This window comes from Bos grunniens, chromosome 11, assembly GCF_055505025.1.
Source record: "Bos grunniens cultivar Pamir isolate PY7600 chromosome 11, Bosgru_T2T1.0, whole genome shotgun sequence".
NCBI lineage: Eukaryota > Metazoa > Chordata > Mammalia > Artiodactyla > Bovidae > Bos > Bos grunniens.
Window position 1 is genome coordinate 7,059,233 of NC_141175.1, and position 19,589 is coordinate 7,078,821.

Genomic DNA, 19,589 nt, shown 5'->3' on the forward strand with positions numbered 1-19,589 from the left:
ATCATGGCATCAGGTCCCATCACTTCATGGGAAATAGATGGGGAACCAGTGGAAACAGTGTCAGACTTTATTTTTCTGGGCTCCAAAATCACTACACATGGTGACTGCAGCCATGAAATTAAAAGACGCTTACTCCTTGGAAGGAAAGTTATGACCAACCTAGATAGCATATTCAAAAGCAGAGACATTACTTTGCCAACAAAGGTACATCTAGTCAAGGCTATGGTTTTTCCTGTGGTCATGTATGGATGTGAGAGTTGGACTGTGAAGAAGGCTGAGCGCCAAAGAATTGATGCTTTTGAACTGTGGTGTTGGAGAAGACTCTTGAGAGTCCCTTGGACTGCAAGGAGATCCAACCAGTCCATTCTGAAGGAGATCAGCCCTGGGATTTCTTTGGAAGGAATGATGCTAAAGCTGAAACTCCAGTACTTTGGCCACCTCATGTGAAGTGTTGACTCACTGGAAAAGACTCTGATGCTGGGAGGGACTGGGGGCAGGAGGAGAAGGGGACGACAGAGGATGAGATGGCTGGATGGCATCACTGACTCAATGGACGTGAGTCTGAGTGAACTCCGGGAGTTGGTGATGGACAGAGAGGCCTGGCGTGCTGCGATTCATGGGGTCGAAAAGAGTCGGACATGACTGAGTGACTGATCTGATCTGATTGACTCTGTTACAATATTGCTTCTGTTTCATGCTTTGTTTTTTTGGCCAAGAGGCCTCTGGGATCTGCCTTCTTGGACCAGGAACCCACACCCACTGCATTGGAAGGGGAAGTCTTAACCACTGGACCATCAGGAAAGTTCCCTGATCACCCATATATTACAAAGGTAAAACTAAGGCCTGGGGGGGCAGTGATGTCCCGGTCCGCCAGGGCTCTTGAAAGAGCCCAGGCCAGGGTTCGGGGGGCCAGATGTGCAGACAGCGATGAGAATAGAGCCCTCCTGCCAGGCCGCCCCAGAAGCACTGACACCCCCCAAGTCCCACTGACCCCCGCCCCGTGGCCCCACACACCCTGGATGAGCACGTTGAAGTCCTGGTCATCCTCGCCGGCCACGTTGGTGGCCACGCACAGGTATCGCCCAGAATCGGAGACCTGCGTGGGCTGGATCTGGAGCAACCGTCCTTCACCGAGGATGTGGACACGCTGGTTGGGGGTCACGGGCTGGAGGAGGAAAGAGAGGGGACAGGGATCAGGAATGAGGGCTAGAAAGCACCCAGATGAGTTACTTCCATTTTCACATGGGTTTTAAAACACCACATAAAGTGATCAGAGCACCCTGACAATTCTGTAACACCAGACCCACAGAACGTAAAAATTAGAAGAGAATTCAGTGAGTGAATATAGGGTTTCATGCATGTGAGACTTGTTTTCTATAAAGAGTTGAGCTTCTTATTAAAATATAAAGGATGGGGCAGGGCCCAGGACAGCTCTGGGGCCTGCTGCTATGACTGCCTTTTCTGGAAGGTTCTGCAGATGAGGGGGGCCCAGACTGAGAATCTGAGGCCGCCAGGGGCTCCTGAGCTCACCTGTCCGTCCTTGTACCAGCTGATGGTGGGCGGGGGCACAGCCCAGGACTCACACTCCAGGGTCAAGGTGCTGTTGACTTTGGTCTTCACTTCCTTCATGCTGACCTCCCCGAAGAGGTCATCTTTGGAGATGGAAGGGGGGACTGAAAACCATAAAGGAGTCTGAGGAGCAGGCCGGGAGAAGAGGTGCTGAGACCCTGCACCCCCCAGCCCCTAAGCCCATCCCAGAAATGGAGGGGGCTGTCTCTCCAGAGCAGAGGAACAGGGAGCCTGGTAACCCACCCACTCCTGGGGAGAGATGGTTATGGTACAGGGCAGGTCTGAGGCAGGGGGATTCCTGGGGTGACCTCTGGGGACCCTTCCGGGAGTACCAGGTCTCCAGCTGTGGGCTACCGGTATTATTGCACCGCAGTGTGAGTGGCAAAAGGAAGCCAGGACTGCTGTGGGTCTAGGCATCCACGTGACCCAGTCCTAACTCACTGGTTCCCTCCTCCTAAGTTCTAGGCCCTAAATGGACCGAGCTGGCCTGGCTGGCCAGGGACTATCAGAGGGGACATGTCACATGAAGGTGCCTGGGGTGTCAAGTGCAGCCCCGGCACTCCCAGGCAGCCTCCTGCCCACGCAGCCGGTGCCCTGGCCGGTCCCTGACTCACTGAGGACTTCCACGTGGTAGTTCTTCATGGCCTCGCCCAGCTCGTTGGTGACCACGCAGGTGTACTGGCCCGCATCTTCCTTCTGGGCATTCAGAATCTGCAGCCCGTGGGTGCCTGCTTGGGGTAGGACAGCGGCCAGGGTCACCCCTGGCTGCCTGCCTCTGACCCAACCTGGTGACATGTTACCTCCCCCCCTTCCCCCCATCCCCTCGAGGGCATCACCTGGGAGCAGCTGGATGTTGTTCAAGGCCTCAAAAGGGACCCCGTCCTTCATCCAGGTGATGGTGGGGGCGGGAAAGGCCCGCGTCTCGCAGATCAGAGAGATGGGGTTGTTGATGGTCACAGTCACCTCCTCGTCCACGCTGTCCTCCGTCACTCCCAGGATGGTGGGAACCACTGCAGTGGGGCAGGGGGTGCGCTCCTGAACAGGGATCCCCCACCCTGGGCCTGAGGACCCGGAAAAGTCTGAGACCCTGGTGCTGGGCTTCAGTGCTGTTGTTGTTTGTGTTACACAGATGGGAAATGAGGCTCAGAGGAACCACGCCCTGTGTGGCCAGACTTCAGTTCAGGCCTGGGTGGCCCAGAGCCCAGGCGCTCCCTTACTAAGCCATATCATAGGGGAAGCTGGTCAAGTCTGCCTCTATTTCCCCAATAAGCTCTTAACATCCATGCGTGTGCAGGCTCAGGTGTGTCCGACTCTTTATGACCCCGTGGACTGTAGCGCGCCAGGCTCCTCTGTCCATGGGATTTCCAGGCAAGAACACTGGAGTGGGTTGCCATTTCCTCCTCTAGGGGATCTTCCTGACCCAGGGATCAAACCCCCGTCTCCTGTGTCTCCTGCACTGGAAGGCGGATTCTTTACTACTGCGCCACCTGGGAAGCCCCTGTTAACATCCAGACATCTACTAATTTTTCCACAGTCTTCCCAGTTCTGTGTGTGGTTCCAATTTGTACCCTGCTCTGAGCAGAGGTTGGGGTGGAGTTTTGTTCTCTGCTGAGTAAAATAGCTCTGCTTTCATGGGTCCCCAAATATTCTCTTTCAGCTCTTGCTGGGGACCCTCCTTTTTACCAACAGCAGTTTATTTCATTTTTCATTAATTAATTTTGGCTGCTCTGGGTCTTTGTTGCTACGTGCAGGCTTTCTCTAGCTGTGACGAGGGGCGGCTAGTCTCTGGTTACGCTATACAAGCTTCTCTTTGCGGTGGCTTCTCCTGTAGCAGACTTCAGACTCTAGGGTGTGCAGGACAAGTAATTGCAGCTTGCAGGCTCTAGACCTCGGGCTCAGTAGTTGTGGCACACAGGGTTAGTTGCCCCCAGGCCACGTGGAATCTTCCAAGAGCAGGGATCGAACCTGAGTCCCTTGCATTGGCTGGTAGATTCTTAACCACTGGACCTCTAGGGAAGTTTTGTGCGTGCTCTGCATGCTAAGTTACTTCAGTCATGTCTGACTCTTTGCGACCCCATGGATTGCAGCCTGCCAGGCTCCTCGGTCCATGGGATTCTCCAGGCAAGAATACTGGAGTGGGTTGCCATGTCCTCCTCCAGGGGATCTTCCTGACCCAGGGATCGAACCTGGGTCTCCTGTGTCTCCTGCATTGCAGATGGATTCTTTACCACTGAGCCATCTGGGAAGTCCTACCAATAGCATTTTGAGAAACAGATCTGTCTAATCTTCTAGAACCCTGCTTCTCCTAATGAGACAGTTCATGCTGATGGCTCTTGGGAGAATGACTGCCTGGGTGTAAGCCCCCACCCTGAGGCCTGGAGTCTTGTCACCTCTCTAAGCCTCACAGCTTCACTGGTGACCGGGGGACAAGCACATCTCCCACCTCCTAGGATAGTCAGGGGACGCCTGTGGTCCAGTGGTTAGGACTCTGCCTCCCAGTGCACAGGGCTTGGCTTCGACCCCCAGTCAAGTAACTAAGATCCCACGTGCTGCTCGGTGCCCCCGCCCCTATTCAACTAATCAGGCCTCTCCACATGCCTGGCTCGTGGTAGGTGTTTAGCCAATATACCCACTGTTGTTACTTTTGTTGTTGCTGACATGGAAGAAACAAAAGTAAAGTGCTTTGTGGGAAGCTGCCTGTAAGGAGTTGGTCACCTTGGTTTTCCCTTCTGCTTGAACCTAGGGTCACCAGGAGATGTTTGGCACTTACCCAGGACGCTAAGCTGGAAATGCTTGGTCTTCTCCCCTACGGCGTTGGCTGCAACGCAGGCGTAGTGGCCCGCACTAGACAGGTTGGCGTGGAGGACCCACAGGAGGGCTCCATCTGGAGAAACGTGGTGGGCGTCTCCACTAGCTAGGGGTTGGCCGTCTTTGAACCATGTGACCTTGGGCTGTGGGTGGCCTGTATGCAGAGGGGAGAGGCAGGTGAAACGATTCAGTAGGTTTTCACCAGGTCAAACCAGAGGCCAGAGGCAGCTCCGAGATGGGGTGGGAGACATCGTTCTCCATTTCAGTCCAGAGGCCCGTATGGCAGGGCAAGACACAGAAGCAGCCGTCAAACCTGGCCCGGACCCTTTCCTATGTGATTCGGTTACCGTTTCCTTTCGCAGGTTGTGGGCAGGGATGGCTTGGTACAGACAGGCAGGACATAAAGGCAAATTATTCTTTCCATCCATCCATTCATCATCCATCCATCCATCTACCCACCCCACCCCATCCATCCATCCTTTTATCCATTCATACATACACACATTCACCCATCTGTCCATTCATCCATCTATCCATCCATCCATCCATCTCTCCCAGGCTACAAGCATTAATGGGAGCCTACTTTGCCAGGCACTGGGGGAACCATGGTGACAAGATAGTCCTTGGTTCTCATGGAGCTCAGAGCCTGGCTGGGGTAGACAGATGTCACAAGGCCACTCTGGCCCAGTGGAGTCAATGCTGCAACAGGGGAACACTAGGACCTTGTAGGAGAACAGCAGAGAAATGACTCCAGAAAGAATGAAGACACCCAGTGACTGGTGATGGAAGCAAGGTCTGATGCTGTAAAGAACAGCACTGCATAGGAACCTGGAATGTCAGGTCCATGAATCGAGGTAAATTGGAAGTGGTCAAACAGGAGATGGCAAGAGTGAACATCGACATTTTAGAGATCAGTGAACTAAAATGGACTGGAATGGGTGAATTTAACTCAGATGACCATTATATATACCACTGTGGGCAAGAATCCCTTAGAAAAAAATGGACTAGTCCTCACAGTCAACAAAAGAGTCTGAAATGCAGTACTTGGATGCAATCTCAAAAATGACAGAATGATCTCTGTTTGTTTCCAAGGCAAACCATTCAGTAGCACAGGAATCCAAGTCTATGACTCTACCAGTAATGCTGGAGAAGCTGAAGTTGAACCGTTCTATGAAGATCTACAAGACCTTCCAGAACTAACACCCAAAAAAGATGTCCTTTTCATCATAGGGGACTGGAATGCAAAAGTAGGAAGTCAAGAGGTATGTGGAGTAACAGGCAAATTTGGTCTTGGAGTACAAAATGAAGCAGGGCAAAGGCTAACAGAGTTTTGCGAAGCGAACACACTGGTCATAGCAAACACCGTCTTCTAACAACACAAGAGAAGACTCTACACATGGACATCACCAGATGATCAATACTGAAATCAGATTGATTATATTCTTTGCAGCCAAAGATGGAGAAGCTCTAAACAGTCAGCAAAAACAAGACTGGGAACTGACTGTGGCTCAGATCATGAGCTCCTTATTGCCAAATTCAGACTTAAATTGGAAAGTAGGGAAAATCACTAGACCATTGAGGTATGACCTAAAACAAATCCCTTATGATTATATAGTGGAAGTGACAAACACATTCAAGGGATTAGATCTGATAGACAGAGTGCCTGAAGAACTATGGACTGAGGTTAGTGACATTGTACAGGACACAGTGATCAAGGCCATCCCCAAGAAAAAGAAATGCAAAAAGGCAAAATGTTTCTTTGAGAAGGCCTTATAAATAGCTGAAAAAAGAAGAGAAGTGAAAGGCAAAGGAAAAAAGTAAGATATACCCATTTGAATGCAGAGTTCCAAAGAATAGCAAGGAGAGATAAGAAAGCCTTCCTCAGTGATTAGTGCAAAGAAATAGAGGAAAACAATAGAATGGGAAAGATTAGAGATCTCTTCAAGAAAATTAGAGATACCAAGGGAACATGTCATTAAATGATGGGCACAATAAAGGACAGAAATGGTATGGACCTAACAGAAGCAGAAGATATTAAGAAGAGGTGGCAAGAATATACAGGAGAACTGTACAAAAAAGATCTTCACGACCCAGATAATCATGATGGTGTCATCACTCACCTAGAGCCAGACATCCTGGAATGCAAAGTCAAGTGGGCCTTAGGAAGCATCACCATGAACAAAGCTAGTGGAGGTGATGGAATTCCAGTTGAGCTATTTCAAATCCTAAAAGATGATGCTGTGAAAGTGCTGCACTCAATATGCCAGCAAATTTGGAAAACTCAGCAGTGTCCACAGGACTGGAAAAGGTCAGCTTTCATTCCAATCCCAAAGAAAGACAATGCCCAAAAATGCTCAAACTACCACACAATTGCACTCATCTCATACGCTAGCAAACTAATGCTCAAAATTCTCCAAGCCAGGCTTCAACAGTACGTGAACCACGAACCTCCAGATGTTCAAGCTGGATTTAGAAAAGGCAGAAGAACCAGAGATCAAATTGCCAACATCCACTAGATCATTAAAAAAGCAAGAGAGTTCCAGAAAAACATCTACTTCTGCTTTATTGACTATGCCAAAGCCTTTGACTGTGTGGATCACAATAAACTGCAGAAAATTCTTTAAAAGAAGGGAATACCAGCCCACCTGACCTGTCTCCTGAGAAATCTGTATGCAGGTCAAGAAGCAAGGTTAGAACTGGACATGGAATAACAGACTGGTTCCAAATCGGGAAAGGAGTACATCAAGGCTGTATATTGTCACCCTGCTTATTTAACTTATATGCAGAGTACATCATGCAAAATGCCGGGCTGGATGAAGCACAAGCTGGAAACAAGACTGCTGGGAGAAATGTCAATAACCTCAGATATGCAGATGACACCACCCTTATGGCAGAAAGTGAAGAGGAACTAAAAAGCCTCTTGATGAAAGTGAAAGAGGAGAATGGAAAAGTTGGCTTAAAGCTGAATATTCAGAAAACTAAGATCACAGCATCCAGTCCCATCACTTCATGGGAAATAGATGGGGAAACAATAGAAACAGTGAGAGACTACTTTTTTGGGCTCCAAAATCACTGCAGATGGTGACTCCAGCCACGAAATTAAAAAACGCTTGCTCCTTGGAAGAAAAGCTATGACCAACCTAGACAGCATATTAAAAAGCAGAGACATTACTTTGCCAACAAAGGTCCTTCTGGTCAAAGTTATGGTCTTTCCAATGGTCATGTATGGATGTGAGAGTTGGACCATAAAGAAAGCTGAGCGCCGAAGAATTGATGCTTTTGAAACACGGTGTTGGAGAAGACTCTTGAGAGACCCTTGGACTTCAAGGAGATCCATCCTAAAGGAAATCAGTCCTGAATATTCATTGGAAAGACTGACGCTGAAGCTGAAACTCCAATATTTGGCCACCTTATGCAAAGAACTGAGTCACTGCAAAAGATCCTAATGCTGGGAAAGACTGAAGGTGGGAGGAGAAGGGGACAACAGAGGATGAGATAGTTGCATGGCATCACCGACTCAATGGACATGAGTTTGAGCAAGTTCCTGGAGTTGGTGATGGACAGGGAGGCCTGGCGTGTTGCAGTCCATAGGGTCGCAAAGAGTCCGACACGACTGAGCAACTGAACTGAGCTCTGCAGTCAGATGAGTAAGGAAGAGTGTTTGTGGCAGAGGCATAGAGAGTAAAAAGTCCAAGATGGCAAGGGACACCCTGCAGGGAACAGCAGGGCAGTGGGCAGGCACCCCAGATCTCTGAAGACCCCTCCTCCCACAGCTGCCTCTTCACCCTCCTCCAGTCCGCTGTGTGGCCCTTACCTGAGACGTTGCACATCAGGTGGGCCATCTCCCCCTCGGGGACCTTGACTGTGTCCTCCACGTCCTCCTTCTCAATACTGGGAGGAACTGCGAGAAGCAGGGAAGACAGATGCTCACTGACCAGGCTGAGCAACCACGGAGCAGGAAGCCAAGCGCCCACTGGTTCTGTCTTCCATTCTCCATTCCCTCACACCTGCTGCCATGGGGCAGGGGATCTAATAAAAATTTGCAGCTGGCTGAGGCAAATACCAGTGCCACTGGGAGAAGGCCCCAATCAGAGGAAGGCAGTTGGGTGGTATTGAAAATCTTTGCCCCCTTTCATCTTGGGTTGATTCTGGCTGTTTCTGGCAAGTTCTATGGCAGCCTCAGAGAAGAGGCTGCTGATGAGGCAAAGAAGACAAGGCTTGGTCTCTCCCTCCTGTCTGTGCTGGGTCCACTCCCAGAGGCTCCAAGGCTGGAAGGAAGGATGGGTGGGCGCCCGTGAGAACCACGCGGTGACATACCCAGGACCTCCACGCTGAAGTCCCTCCGTGCCTCCCCAGCCTCGTTGCTGGCCAGGCAGGAGTAGAGGCCTCTGTCCTGCTCCTGCGCCCGGGTCAGCTTCAGCATCCAGCCACCTGGGAAGCGGGAGAGTGGGCTCCAAGCACAGCTGCGAGCAGCCTTCTGTCCCCAGCTGAGCCCAGGCTGCCCACTGGAAGGAGGAACACGCTGGGCATTATATTTAGATGTTTATGCGTCTGCCTCCCACAGTGTTCCATTCCTCAGAGAGGGAAACTGAGACCTGGAGGGTCAACAGATGGATGGAGCCCTCTGGACATTAGTCCTTGCTGTTGTTTAGTCGCTAAGTCCTGTTGTTTAGTCGCTAAGTCCTCCTCCGGAGGATTTTTCCAACCCAGGGATCAAGCCCTCATCTCCTGAATTAGCAGGTGAATTCTTTATTACTGAGCCACCAGGGAAGCCTGGATATTAGACCTACGCCAGGGTAAACTTCTCTTAAGCTTCCCGGGTGACTCAGATGGTAAAGAATCTGCCTGCAATGTGGGAGACCTGGGTTCAATCCCTGGGTTGGGAAGATCCCCTGGAGGAGGGCATGGCAACCCACTCCAGTATTCTTGCCTGGAGAATCCCCATGGACAGAGTAGCCTGGCGGGCTACGGTACATGGGGTTGCAAAGAGTTGGACATGACTGAGTGACTAAACACACATAAGCACGGGGTAAACTTGACCCTGTCCTAGTAAGAAGACTCTGTCACCTGGCTACCCTCTCTTCTGTGGATTGACTAGAGCTGAAAGCACAGCAGTGGTTTATGTAATCCTGGCTCAGATCAGAACACCATTCTACTCTGATGGACCTGGTGAAAGTCCACCTTCTCCCAAGGACCTCTCAGAGGTGAACCAATTCCTCTCAGGGGAACACAAGGATTTCCTAAGACCAGCCCAGGGAAAGCAGATATACAGGACTTGCCATCACGGCTACTCCTGTACCCAGGGCAGACATCACTAATCGATTACCACTCTCCTTTCTGCCAGACCCAGATGCAGTCTCTGAATTCATCTCATCCGATGAATACTGCAGCCCCTACCAAGTGACAGGAAGTGATACACGAGGGGAAATTTACCATCCCAGCTTGGGCTGCATGGAATAATTGATGGGTCATTGAGGCCGAGCCTCAGTGGGCCTGGAAGTCCCTGCAAGATTCTGATGGGATACTGCCTCCTGAGCCTCAGTTTCTCCATTTGTATTCCAGCAAGAACCATCACAAACCAGCTTTGTGAGGAAGATGAATATGCAGAGGAGAAAGTGCTTGGACCAGCATTTCTAAAAGTTTGCTACAGCTCCATGGGAGGTTATATAAGCTCTGTGAGAATTTTTTTTTTGGCTGCAGGACTTATCAGAACCTTGACTATGCAAGTGATTCTTGTGGGTCTCCAGGAAAATCGAACAGGAAGCCTTTTCCAGACTTATTTAAATCCTTATTTTTTTTCCTGGAGCACCTCATCTGACCAGACTTTTGGGGTGCACTCTTGGGAGACTAATAGCTGAAACGATTATCCCAACCATGCCGGGCAAGGCAGGATCAGAGATCACAGGCACGTGATGGACAGAGGCAGAAGCTGAGTTTCAGACCTTACCTGCTAAGAGGTAGGTGTTCTCTCCAGGGCTGACAGGCTCCTCCCCTCGGAACCAGCGGATCCCTGGTGGTGGGATGCCTGTGGCTTCACAGAACAGTGACAAGGGGCTGTGCAAGGTGGCTGTAACATTGGTCAGTGGGCCCAAGTCGCCAATGAGCTCTGGGGGCACTAGATACAGAGAAGAAGCCACATTCAGGATGCAGATGGGTGCTGTATGCTCTTTCCTACCTCCCCACTGGCCTCCCCAAGGATCCCCGACCCCCAGTCTCAGAGCTGCTCCCACTGAAGGGGGTGAGTGGTGGCCACATGCTGGTCTCTGGCATCAGGCTGAGGCCTCAGTTTCCCCAACCCCTCAGAGGAACACCAGGAGAATCCGACAAGGACATGTGTGAAGCCCTTAGCTCAGACCCTGGTATGGAGCAAAACTGAGCAAAGGAGACAGAAATCAGAGCCACGGGGAACACAGACGGGACCCCAGACCCACACAGTAGAGTCCCATTCAGAAAGGAAGCCCCACTATCAGGCAGGGACAGGTCGGCGAGGCCTGGGGTCCCAGCAACGCTGGAGATGTGATAAGAAGGTCTTCCCTAAAGGACCCCTGCCCACCTCTCTCCTTGTCTCTTCCCACTCCTCACCTCCACCCTGAGGTATGCAGTAGGAGCTCAGTAAAAGACTAGAATCAGGAGGCCGTTCTAGCTACTCTGCTCCAGGCCTCCGCAGAGTCTGTTCCCTCTGTCCAACACTCTTCCTCTTACCCCAGCTCCTGATGAACTCCAACTTAGCCTTTACATTTCAGCTTTAAAAGTCACCTCCTACAGGAAGCCACCCTGACTTCCTAAGACAGATGACGGTCTAGCTGATCTCTTAGGGACGCCCAAATCCCAACATCACACACGAACCATGTAGAATAACGACTGCCCAGAACAGAGCAGGAAAACAGCAAAGGAGAGAGAGAGTGAGGGACTTCCTGTGGTCCAGTGGCTAAGACCACAGACTCCAAATGCAGGGGGGCCCAAGTTCGATCCCGGGTCAGGGAACTAGCTCCCACATGCTGCAACTAAAGATCCCACGGGTGGCAACTAAGTTCTGGTGCAGCCAAATAAGTAAACAAATAACTTTTTTAAGTGGGGGGAGGGGAGGGAAATGAGGGCTATTTGGAGCCGGTCCTGATTTTGAGAGCAGTGTTCGCAGCTTCCGCTGACAGCAGCATTAGCCAGAGGCCTGGCTCCTGGCAGAACAAGGAGGTGGCCCCAGGAACACGGAGACGGAGGCTGCCTTGCCGCTTCCTGCCCTCCTCCCGAAGGCTGCAGGTCCTCACCGAGAACGGAGAGCGAAAACCTCCGCTCGGCCCTCCCGGCCTCGTTCTCGGCCACGCAGCTGTAGCGCCCGGCGTGGGCAGGCTGAGCCCGCTCCACGTGCAGACTCTGGCCGTGGTTCTGGAGCCGCAGGCCGGACTCGGGCCCCACGGGCCACCCGTCCCGCTCCCACGTCACCCTGGGCGCGGGTTTCCCTGTGGCGTTGCATTCCAGGCTGGCTTCCTCGTCCTGAACCACGGACACATCCGCGTAGGGCTCCAGGGGGCCGGCAATCCGCGGGGGAACTGGGGTGGGGAGAAAGCAGGTCGGGGGTGGGGGCGGGGAAGGGGGCCGCCGGGCACCACGCCTCAGGCCAGGCTCTGGGCTCGCCTCCATCTGGCATGTGTACCTCTGCCTCTCGCTGGCCGTGTGACCTTAGCCAGGTGACCTCACCTGTCCGGGCCTCCACTTTACATCTCTATAATGGGATCACCACGGTACCCCGGCCCCCTCTCCCATACCCTCGGAATCACGGGAGGGCCTGCTGTTTGGACAATGAGCTCACAGCACGGTCCTGAAGATTTGTAAGGACTTTTCTTCCTTAGAAATCAGGGGCTTCTCAACAGTTGTTAGGGCTGGGGGTGGGGGTGGGGGATAGCTCCACAGGTGGGGTTCTCCACAAGACGTTGCACGGTAGTGTTCTCGGTTTTATTTTCTGCTGCTGCTGCTGCTAAGTCGCTTCAGTCGTGTCCGACTCTTTGCGACCCCAGAGACGGCAGCCCACCAGGCTCCTCTGTCCATGGGATTTATTTTCTAGAATGATTTATATAAGGCTGAGATATTTAATTTTATCCCGCATAGGATAGGTAGATGGAGACTTGAGTTTCCATCACATATAGGAATTTTATATCAATTTTACATTTCTTTAGTTTCCAGCTGTTTCAAGCTGTCGTTTCCTTTTTCTCTCTGGGCCATTGGGGGTCTCTTGGCATCAAGCTGCTTGCTCTCTCACGGTCAGGAGCTGTAAGAAGCTGACTTGGAGGGGGCAGTTAAAATGGCACTAATCTAAAGTGGGACAGGAGAATCCACCTTCTGTCTTTGCTTGGGTTTTGGGGGGTGAGGTCTGCCCTGCCAGGGTGCCTGGTTGCCCACCCTTCAGGCTGACCCCTTCCAGCCCCTTCCGCCTGGTCCAGGTCATCCCAGTCCGACTCACCATACACCACCAGCTGCTGGTCCTGACTGCTATTTCCGGCCAAGTTGCTGCACTCACAGGTGTACGTTCCCTCCTGGGCTGGCTGGGCCGGTCCCAGATACAGCAGCCGCCCCACAGCTGACACCTGCGCAAGGCTGGCCCCCTCCCCGGGCAGGGGCTGACCTGGATGCATGAGAAAGAAGCCCCTGGTCCCTAGTCCTTCCACCTTGAACATCTGTCCTCCCATCCATCCTGGCCAACTCCTGCTCATCCCATAGATGCCCACTAAATGTCACTTCCACCAGGAAGACTTCCCTGAGCAGCAAATCTGATCCCAGAATCCCCTCTGATAACCCACAACTCTGAGCTTGTCCCCAACCCAGCTCTACCTACAGGTGGCATGTCTGAATCCTTCCCTGGCCTGGGCTGTCCTGGAGGGAAGACTCTGCCTCACTTTCCCCCTGGGGTCCTTGGAGGCTCTCCGGGGCCTGGCATATATTAAGGCTTAGTGAAGGCTATTGAGTAAATGACCCATCTGTCTAGCTACAGTGGTGAGGGAGGGAGACCAAGCAACAGGCACGCCTGGAACCAAGGAGACCCCGATGCAGGGAAGGATTTTGTAAACCTGGAGGCGCTAACTTTCATCACCCTGCACCTGTCACGGAGGAGCAGCCCTCTGGGCTCTCATCATCCAGCAGCACGTGTCCCAGCCGGGGGAGGGGCCCGGGTGGCCACACGACACGCTTCCTCACTCTTACATTCTATTCTCTGTCCACACTCTCTCCCCTGGTGATCTCGGCTTGTCTTGTCACTTCCGGATTTATTCTTAGCCCAGACCTCTCCTCTGAGCTCCAGACACCTCTGGCTGACTGCCCATTTAACATCTCATTGGATGTCTAACAGATCTGAAAGTTAAAATGCCGCAAACTCCCAGTCTGACCCCGTAAACCTGCCCTCACAGCCTCTCTATCTTGGTGATGGTAGCAACTCTCTCAATTGCCAGGCCAAAACTTCAAGTCATCCTCGACTCCTCATTCTCCTTAGCCCCTCATCCCAGCCATCAGGAAATCCTGCCAGCATTGCCTCTGAAATGCATCTAGAAGACTATGGCCACCTCTCAGTACCTCCTGGCTACCCACCTAGTCCAGGTGCCAGTTTCTCTTGCCTGGAGTCCTTGCGGAAGCCCCCTCACTAGCATCCTGCTCCCACCCTTGTTCCCAACGGTCTGTTCTTATCATGCTGGCAGGAACCTGCTAAGCACAAACCAGATTGTGTCCCTCCTTTTTCCAGACTCCTAAAACAGCGCATCTCACTCAAGGTAAAAGCTGGGATCCTTACAACAGCCTTGGACCCAGCCATCACAGCTCATGTGACCGTCTCGAGCTGAATCTGCTGCAGCCCCGCTGACCCCTCTGTTGTTCTTCAACCACACCTGACTCACTCCTGCCCCAGGTGGCCTTTGCATCTGCTGTCACCTGCCTGGAATGCCTTCCCTACAGTCGTCTCATGTTCATCCCTCACCTTCTTCATGTCTGCGTGGTCAAATGTCCCTGACCACTCAACTTAAAATTGCAAATCCCACCGCTCCCCCAACAGTCTTCTCCTCTTTCTTGGCTTATATTTTTCTCCATAGCATTTATCACATCAGGTATTAAGTCATTTACAGGCACACCTCAGAAATAGCACATTTTCAGTTCCAGACTTCCACAATAAAGCAAGTATCAAAATGAAGTGAGTCACATGAATTTTTGGTTCCCTGGTGCATATATGTTGATACTATAATCTGTTAAGTGTGCAATATTGTGTGAAAAGAAAACAATGTACACAATTAAAAATATTTTAAAAAGCTAACCATCATCTGAACCTTCAGCAAGTCATAAACTTTCTTCAGTAGTAACATCAGAGATCACTGATCACAGATCACCATAACAGACTTAATAATAACAATGAAGTCATAAATACTGTGAGCATTATCAGAATGTGACAGAGACCCAAAGTGAGCAAATACTGTTGGAAAAATGACACCAACAGACTTTTTGGAGGCAGGGTTGCCATAAGCCTTCAATTTGTAAAATACATAACACCTGTGAAACTCTAAACACAGTGCATTAAAACGAGGTATGCCTGTACTCGTTTTTCACTTATTACCTGACTGCCTTGATCCACTGATGCATTTCTAGCACCTAGAATGATGCCTCGCACAGACAGGCTCTCAATAAATACTAGTTAAATGAATGAATTCCAAATATTCACTGAGCATCTCTTTTGTACCAGGCACTGCTAAGCCACTGCTGAATTCCCAGACAATGCCTCCCGGGGCTCAGGGATTCATGGAGGAGCAGACACTGAGGGACTAAGGTGTGTGACATGAGAAGTTAACACAGGGGCGGTGTCAAGGAGGTCCTCTCCCTAGACTGGGAGGGAGGTCAGGGAGGGCTTCCTGGAAGAAGAGACATCTGACGGGAGGCCCTGAGATCAGTCTAGCTCTCACTGGCTGAGAAGGGGCTGGAGGGGAGTAGGGGGCTTCTGTAACCAGCACCTGCACCCGTCTCCATCTCAGCCAGGGTTGGAAGCAAGGGCAGGGAGCAGCCTCCATGGGTGGGGCAGTGAGCCTGGGGCTCAGCCAGCCTACCGTCCTTCTTCCAGGAGATCTTGGGGAAGGGAACGCCCCAACAATCGCAGGAGAGCCTGGCGGGGTTCCCCTCGGTCACGGTTAGGGTGCGTGGCTCCCGCGAGGGGAACACTGGAGGGACTGAGTAAAAACAGAGCAGAGGTGAGGAGGGCAGGAAGCTGGGGACTGGGTGGGAAAGAGGCCCCGGGGAGAGGGCGGGGCGGGGGAAGGCTGTGTCCTGGACCCATTCAAGGCAGCACCGCCCTCCCCCTGGGCTTGAGAGCCAGCCCTGACAGACGCTGCGGGAAGGGACCCCAGCCCAGCCCAGCCCAGCCCGGGAGACCCTCACCCCAGACATTGAGGTTGTAGTGCTTCTCTGAGCGGCCCACTTGGTTCAGCGCCTCACAGGTATAGCGGCCCGTATCCCCGACCTCGGCTCTGTCCACCTGGCCGGGAGCAAAAACCACCCATCAGGGGTCCAGCGCAGAGATGGTGCCACATCTCTGTGACCCTGGGCCTGTCACTTTCCCTCGCCGAGCCCACGCTCCCACCTGGAACCTGGGGGTTGACAAACCAGTGGTAACACCCGCTGTACCTCCAGCACCGGGAAGTTTCTGGGAGCCAGGGGCTTGGTGGCCCTGCCAGCCTCACCCCACTTCACATCCATAGCCGTGTCCCAAGGGGCAGGCGGAGGGGGCCCTGTCTCAGGGGTCAGAGGAGCCGGGCTGTGGCTTTGAAGAATGAAAGAGGAAGGAGGGGCAGTATTCCAGGCAGAGGAAGCCAAACTGAAGGTGCTCGGAGTTAGGAATGATCACATCACAAAGTGCAGGGGGCTGGGGGAAGGAGGAGCCGGCTGGAGCAGAGCGTGCTCCCCAAAAGCTTGGAGCTGTGCCCCCTTCCCCTAGCTGATGTGGATGAGCTGTTCTCTGGGGCAAGTGGGTCCACACAGGCACTCTCTGGAACTCTCCCGGCCAGCCCAGGAGAAAGGTGTCACCGTGCTCACAGGTGAGAGACCTGAGGCCAGAGAGGTCCAGACAGGAGGTGCCTGCCGCAGTCAGGAGGGGCGGGATAAAGGTGAGATCCGGGCTCACTCTAGATGCCCCTTGACTTGCCGGGCCGGATGAAAGGCCTTAAATGCCCAAAGGCAAGAAGGCTTTCCAGCAAGGAGTGAAAAACGGGTGGAAAGCTTTGGGGGGAGGGAAGGGGCTGAGAAAGACTGATGCTGAAGCTGAAACTCCGATACGTTGGCCACCTGATGGGAAGAACTGACTCATTGGAAAAGACCCTGATTCTGGGAAAGATTGAAGGTGGGAGGAGAAGGGGACGACAGAGGATGAGATGGTTGGATGGCATCACCGACTCAATGGACATGAGTTTGAGTTGGTGATGGACAGGGAGGCCTGGTGTGCTGCAGTCCATGGGGTTGCAAAGAGTTGGATACGACTGAGTGACTGAATTGAACTGAGCTGAAGGGGCTGAGAGAAGCTCCCAGGGCTCAGTCCTGGGGCTTTGCTCTCCATCCCAGTTTGGCTGGAAGCAGCTCTGCTGGGTCTGGGGACTGGATGGGCTGCCAGTCGAGATGAGCTGAACTGATGTTGGAGGATGCGTCCCCGCCCGCCTGGGTCAGGGCTCAGCTCTGCTCATGGTGGGGCCCTCCTTGGTGGCCTGGGAGGCCGCACACCTCCAGCAAGGCCTTGTCTGCAGAGAGGTATATGCCGGGCCGGGGCTCCAGTGGGCGGCCGTCCTTGCGCCAACTCAGCACAGGAGGGGGCACAGCGTGGCTCCGGCACTCCAGGGCCACGGACTCGTTAGCCATGACAGACACGTTCCGCTCTTCTCCGAGGATGCTGGGGGGCGCTGCGGGAGGGGGCGGGGTGGGGGCTGTCTCAGGCGGGTGAGTCGAGTCACGTCCTGAGTCAGAACCTCCCCCTTCCAGCAGCCAGGAGCAAACACGGGGTCGGGGAGGTGCCGTGAGGATGGGGGCCACCCCCTGAACTGAAGCCCTCTGCTCCTCCCCTCAACGACCAGCAGAGGAGACCCCCAAACCTCAATAGGATGGTGGGTTATGACGTCAATATTCTGAATATGATTTTGTACTTTACTTTTATAATTTTTTTAAAAAGAAACTTTAATCTTTATTTATTTAAGGTCTTAGACCAGGCCATGCACAGCATATGGGATCTTAGTTCCCTGATCAGGGAGCAAACCCTTGCCCCCTGCATTGGGAGCACAGAGTCTTAACCACTGGACCACCAGGGAAGACCCCTGATTTTGTACTTTAGTTGTATCAGATGTTACCACTGAAGAAAGGGCCCACCAGCCCACCTGTCCATGACAGGGGAGTTCATAGTTTAAGACATGGCTCGGGGGGGTCCGATGGACCCCTACATGAAGGCAGACGCAGTCTCAGGACAGACCTGGCACATCCATCCCCTGGGGATGCCCCAGCCCCACCGTCTTGAGCCTCCAGCCCGCACCCGGCAGCCTCCGGGGCCCGAGACTCACTGTGGACACGCAGGACGACGTCCCGGCGGTCCTCGCCCACTGCACTCACGGCCACGCAGGAGTAGCTGCCGGAGTCGGAGACCCGGGCGCTGGCCAGCATGAGGACCCGGCCCCCAGGGAAGACCTGTACCCCAGAAGAAAGTCCACGGGCGATCCGTCCCCTTCACTAGCTGGCATTGCTGGCAGGTGTGCCTGGGCAGCTGCCCAGGCCCCCAGAGCCCCCCAGCAATGCACTGGAAATGTGAGGCATACCCGAACCTCAGAACCTCTGCTGGCTGGTGGGCAATTCTATCGGCCCTGAGAAAGGGTCCCCTGGGGAGTAGGGCTGGGGCTGGGAGCCCTTAAGATATGGCCGGTCCCCAGGTATAAGATACACAACAGATTTCAAAGGGTTTGTACCAAAAGGAGAAGGTAAGATGTCTGGTTAATGACGTTTTATAATGATCACTTGATACAGTGAAGCTTTTTGAATATACTGGGTGAACTAAAATGTATTTTTTATACAGCAGTTTTAAAAATATTCCCTTTTTATATAGCCAAAGGGTATCCTGTTTGTTTGTTTCTTTGTTTATTCATTCATTAATTTTGCCTGCGCTGGGCAGCTTGCAGGATCTTAGTTCCCCGACCCGGGATCAAACCCCTGGCCCTTGCAGTGGAAGCACGGAGTCCTGATAACTGGATAGTCAGGAGATCCCCTAAAATGTATTATTAAAATTGGCTTCACCTATGTCTTTTTACTCAGTCTAATGCAGTTACTAGAAAATTGTAAATTATATATTTGGTACCTAACATATATTACATTAACATTATGTTATGTTCAGTTCAGTTCAGTCACTCAGTCGTGTCCGACTCTTTGCGACCCCATGGGCTGCAGCACACCAGGCTTCCCTGCCCATCCTATGCATAATGCAATGTACGTTATGTTACACTACGTTATATTATGATTATGTCTTATATTGGTGGTGGGCCTTGTTCCTGGAGACCACCTGGCCCCGACTCCTTTTAGCTGCTCTCCCTCCTCCCTGCAGCCAACCGTCCTGGGCCATCACTGTTGCCCCGCCCCCCACCCCGGCGGTCCCAGGCCCTGACCTGCGTTCCCAGCATCTACTGAGGCACCAGAGAGGTGAGCTGGGCCCCCCCCCCCACCCCCACTGACCTGGAGACCGGCGGTCCCTGCAGTGGACACGGGGTTTCCATCCTTCAGCCACATCAGCATGGGGCTGGGCGCCCCGGCGGCGTCACAGGTCAGCCGCACCGGGCTGTGGAGCAGCACGGGGCCCGGGAGGCTCGGCGGCAGCGTGATGCGCGGGGGCACTGCAGGGCGAGGGCGACACGGGGCACGGGCTGACCCCGCTGAGGGTGAAGCGGGCAGGGCCCCTGGCCGGGCACCCCCGCAGGAGTGCATGGCCACTGACGAAAGCTCAGGGACAGCCACTCCCAACACGGGCAGGGCACGCCCCGGGTCTCGAGGCTGCTTGTTTCATCCTTCCGGCCCCACAGATGGGAAACTGAGGCTTAGAGAGGGCCAGTGGCCTGCCCAAGGTTGACCCACCAGGAGCTGGCAGAAGCAGCCCTTGAACTTGGGCCTCCTGGTTACCGTGAGGTCATCATCATTGCTGATGGCGTAGGGGTCACAGGGGTTGAGAATGCCTGTTAGGGTGA

At 53.1% G+C, this 19,589-nt stretch overlaps 1 protein-coding gene across 6 annotated transcripts in view; it reads right to left on the reverse strand.

Annotated features, from left to right (window-relative positions):
- The window catches only part of HMCN2 (hemicentin 2), a 178,744-nt gene that overhangs the window by 53,060 nt on the left and 106,095 nt on the right, over nucleotides 1-19,589 (reverse strand). For 5 of the 6 annotated variants that reach the window (XR_015135732.1, XM_086323476.1, XM_086323474.1 and 2 more), the window contains 15 exons: nucleotides 19,084-19,241; nucleotides 17,928-18,051; nucleotides 17,104-17,279; nucleotides 15,772-15,868; nucleotides 15,444-15,563; nucleotides 12,833-12,994; nucleotides 11,643-11,924; nucleotides 10,325-10,492; nucleotides 8,695-8,808; nucleotides 8,192-8,278; nucleotides 4,340-4,531; nucleotides 2,406-2,579; nucleotides 2,184-2,300; nucleotides 1,531-1,673; nucleotides 1,015-1,165 (listed from right to left, as the gene is read on the reverse strand). Coding sequence is in view for 5 of the 6 variants with exons in the window: in XM_086323476.1 (XP_086179602.1) it covers nucleotides 1,015-1,165; nucleotides 1,531-1,673; nucleotides 2,184-2,300; nucleotides 2,406-2,579; nucleotides 4,340-4,531; nucleotides 8,192-8,278; nucleotides 8,695-8,808; nucleotides 10,325-10,492; nucleotides 11,643-11,924; nucleotides 12,833-12,994; nucleotides 15,444-15,563; nucleotides 15,772-15,868; nucleotides 17,104-17,279; nucleotides 17,928-18,051; nucleotides 19,084-19,241 (2,265 nt within the window). In the remaining variant the exon portion in view is untranslated. The remainder of the gene's footprint in view (nucleotides 1-1,014; nucleotides 1,166-1,530; nucleotides 1,674-2,183; nucleotides 2,301-2,405; nucleotides 2,580-4,339; nucleotides 4,532-8,191; nucleotides 8,279-8,694; nucleotides 8,809-10,324; nucleotides 10,493-11,642; nucleotides 11,925-12,832; nucleotides 12,995-15,443; nucleotides 15,564-15,771; nucleotides 15,869-17,103; nucleotides 17,280-17,927; nucleotides 18,052-19,083; nucleotides 19,242-19,589) is intronic. The other variant, XM_086323475.1, reaches the window with a different exon arrangement.